Raw genomic sequence first — 2500 nt, 5'->3', positions numbered from 1 at the left:
CTCACCGTCGCTCTCTCACGGGGAGGACCCATTCGGCATTATGAACACAAGCGCACTTGGACCGAAATCCCTTTTTGATTTTAGAATTTAACGCAACGTCAATAAGTTCTGTTTTCTTGTTCAATATGTGAACACCAGGTTAGAGATGGTGGACTCTAGCCAGTCTCCCGAGATCATCTCGCTCACCTCCGGCGTGCAGTAGTCTGGGAACTCGAAATGAGAACCAGCCCCCGACTCGAAATGAAAGTCCAAGTCCCGGTCCAGTACCGAGGAGCCCAGCGACATGCTGTCGAAGCCCGGGCTGGGGTTCACGTCCAGCAGGTCGTCTTCAAACTCCTCGTCCGATGAAGAAGAGGAGGAGGAGGAGGGTGACTGCGAGGAAGCGGACGAGTGGCAGGCAGAGGGGGTTGGGGAAGGTGCCCGCGTGCTGGTGTAGTGGTGCTGGTCCGAGCAGACGCTGCGTGGGGAGTCGGCGCCTTGCTTGCTACTCGCTGTTCCATCCTCGTACAGGCTCAGAGGCTCGTTTGACTCAACCGAGCTACTGAGCGTTGGGCTTGCAGGTACAGCCGCCGAGGACGGACTCACCCCGCTGCTTCCAATCACATAAACCCTCTTCGACTTCTTGTCGGGTATTTGCTTAGCCGCCGAGACTGACCTGGACTTGTAGAGGGAGTGATGGTCCGCGGCGCCTCCAGGGGAGTGCGGCTCCGACGCTGTGGATCTGGCGCTGCTGCCCAGTACAACTTTGTGCTGCTTGCTGGCAGACCTGGAGCCGCCACTCTTTCTGGAGGACGATTTGGAGCTGGCTGACGCGCAGCTGCTGCCCGTGGGCTTCTCCGCCTTGTCTGTAGACTTGGAGCTGCTGGACTTCACCTTCTTCCTCGGCCGGTACTTGTAGTCGGGGTAGTCGGCCATGTGTTTCAGCCGTAGCCGCTCCGCTTCCCGGATGAAGGGTATCTTGTCGCAGTCTTTCAGGAGTTTCCAGCGCTTGCCCAGTCGCTTGGAGATTTCGGCGTTATGCATATCCGGTGACTGTTCCATAATCTTGCGCCTTTCTATCTGAGACCACACCATAAAAGCATTCATGGGTCTCTTGATGTGGCCGGTGGGAGTTTTGCACCAAGCGGGGTCCAGTTTATCCCCAGTTGAGGCTGTAGAACCGGGGGTGGGAGACGAGGCTATGTCCAGGTCCATAGCTCCGGAATCGGATGAATCTCCGGCGAAGAGAGCATCGGGGCTCTCCACGCTGCTGCTTCTCTGAACCATGTTTACAAACGTGGGAGAAAAAGGAAAGTCCTCCAACTGCTGATGTGTGGAGCGAACTGTGCTTGGTTTTGTCGCTGTGTAATATGAGGTCAACCCTGAGAGGCAGAAAGTAACAGTGGTTTACAGTCCTTTCCAGAGCGGGAAGTGCTCGGGTTAAAAGTTCGGTGTTGGGGGAGCTATCATGCGGCTGTAACAGCCCGGTGTTGCTCGCTTTAACAGCGCCTTTCAGCTGCGCTGGAGTTACAGTTGCTGCTGGTGCCGTAAAATAGTTCAGTGGTTATGTGAGCGCACTGACACTGCAGAGCTCTCTCCAAGTTTCTGTAGCGGTTGAAGTCAGTCTGCATATCTTTCCCTCTCAGGACCATGTGGGAAGATCGCCCTGTTGCCTCGCACTAGCATCCACTTGCCATCTGCGTGATATGTGAGTTTTAACAGCTTCACATTCAGACACTCGCAGCTTTATCCGTTTGCACAAATAGAATAGCGATAGAATCCGGCCAATCAGAGACTGTCTCTATCCAACCTCGGGCCAATGTCACGCCTCCCGCACGCCTATTGGACGAATAAGAAATCTAATAATAATCAGCGCGTGCAATGAGGAGCTTTATGTCTGACCTCATTCCAGTGTAGACGATAAACTTACTTTTAAAGGGACATGGTTACGTGCCGCTTCTTATTGTGAGTCGCGTTGGAAAGGTAGAATGCAGTTGACAGACACCCAAATCAATAGAAGCTATATTTTCGGAAGAAATGTCTAATCAGACATTAATATTCCATTCACCGTACAACACACGATACTGACCCACATCTGGTTAAGTGCAAGAAAACAGCTAAATAGCCTATTATACAATTGCTAGGCCTATAATATGTAGGGCCTTTATTGGTATATTTTGCGCAATTGCTGGAAATAAGTGTTTGTGTCTTCGGTCATGGTCAAGGCTGTGTGGTGTGGCATGGCAAAGTGCAGGAGCACAGAGTCTATTGTGCTTGCCAGTGTGCTTGCTTCTGCTGTGTTGTGTGTGTTTTGAAGACAACAGAGAAGCGAGTGCGCTTGGAACAGCATGGTCGTGAGGGCGGAGCCGTAAGGAGGCGGGCGCTCGTGCTCCCTTGTCACCTCACCCTCCTCCGCTCTCCTTGCTCTTCTCAACAGCGGAGACATTTGGGGGAAAACGTTTCCATTCCAAGATAGCCTAACCTCAGCAACACACTACCCAGCCAGGTGTGTCACTTTGAA

The 2500-nt window shown here is 52.7% G+C and overlaps 1 protein-coding gene across 1 annotated transcript in view; it reads right to left on the bottom strand.

Moving 5' to 3' along the window:
- sox4b (SRY-box transcription factor 4b) overlaps positions 1–1746 on the bottom strand; it is a 3830-nt gene extending 2084 nt beyond the window's left edge. The window contains exon 1 of the mRNA XM_063199731.1: positions 1–1746. This exon is cut by the window's left edge and continues 2084 nt beyond it. Within this exon, the coding sequence (XP_063055801.1) occupies positions 121–1266 (1146 nt within the window). The 5' untranslated portion in view covers positions 1267–1746 and the 3' untranslated portion in view covers positions 1–120.
- Between the last annotated feature and the right edge of the window lie 754 nt (positions 1747–2500).

Source organism: Engraulis encrasicolus, chromosome 5, assembly GCF_034702125.1.
Source record: "Engraulis encrasicolus isolate BLACKSEA-1 chromosome 5, IST_EnEncr_1.0, whole genome shotgun sequence".
NCBI classification, from domain to species: domain Eukaryota; kingdom Metazoa; phylum Chordata; class Actinopteri; order Clupeiformes; family Engraulidae; genus Engraulis; species Engraulis encrasicolus.
This window is presented reverse-complemented; position numbering and strand designations above follow the sequence as displayed.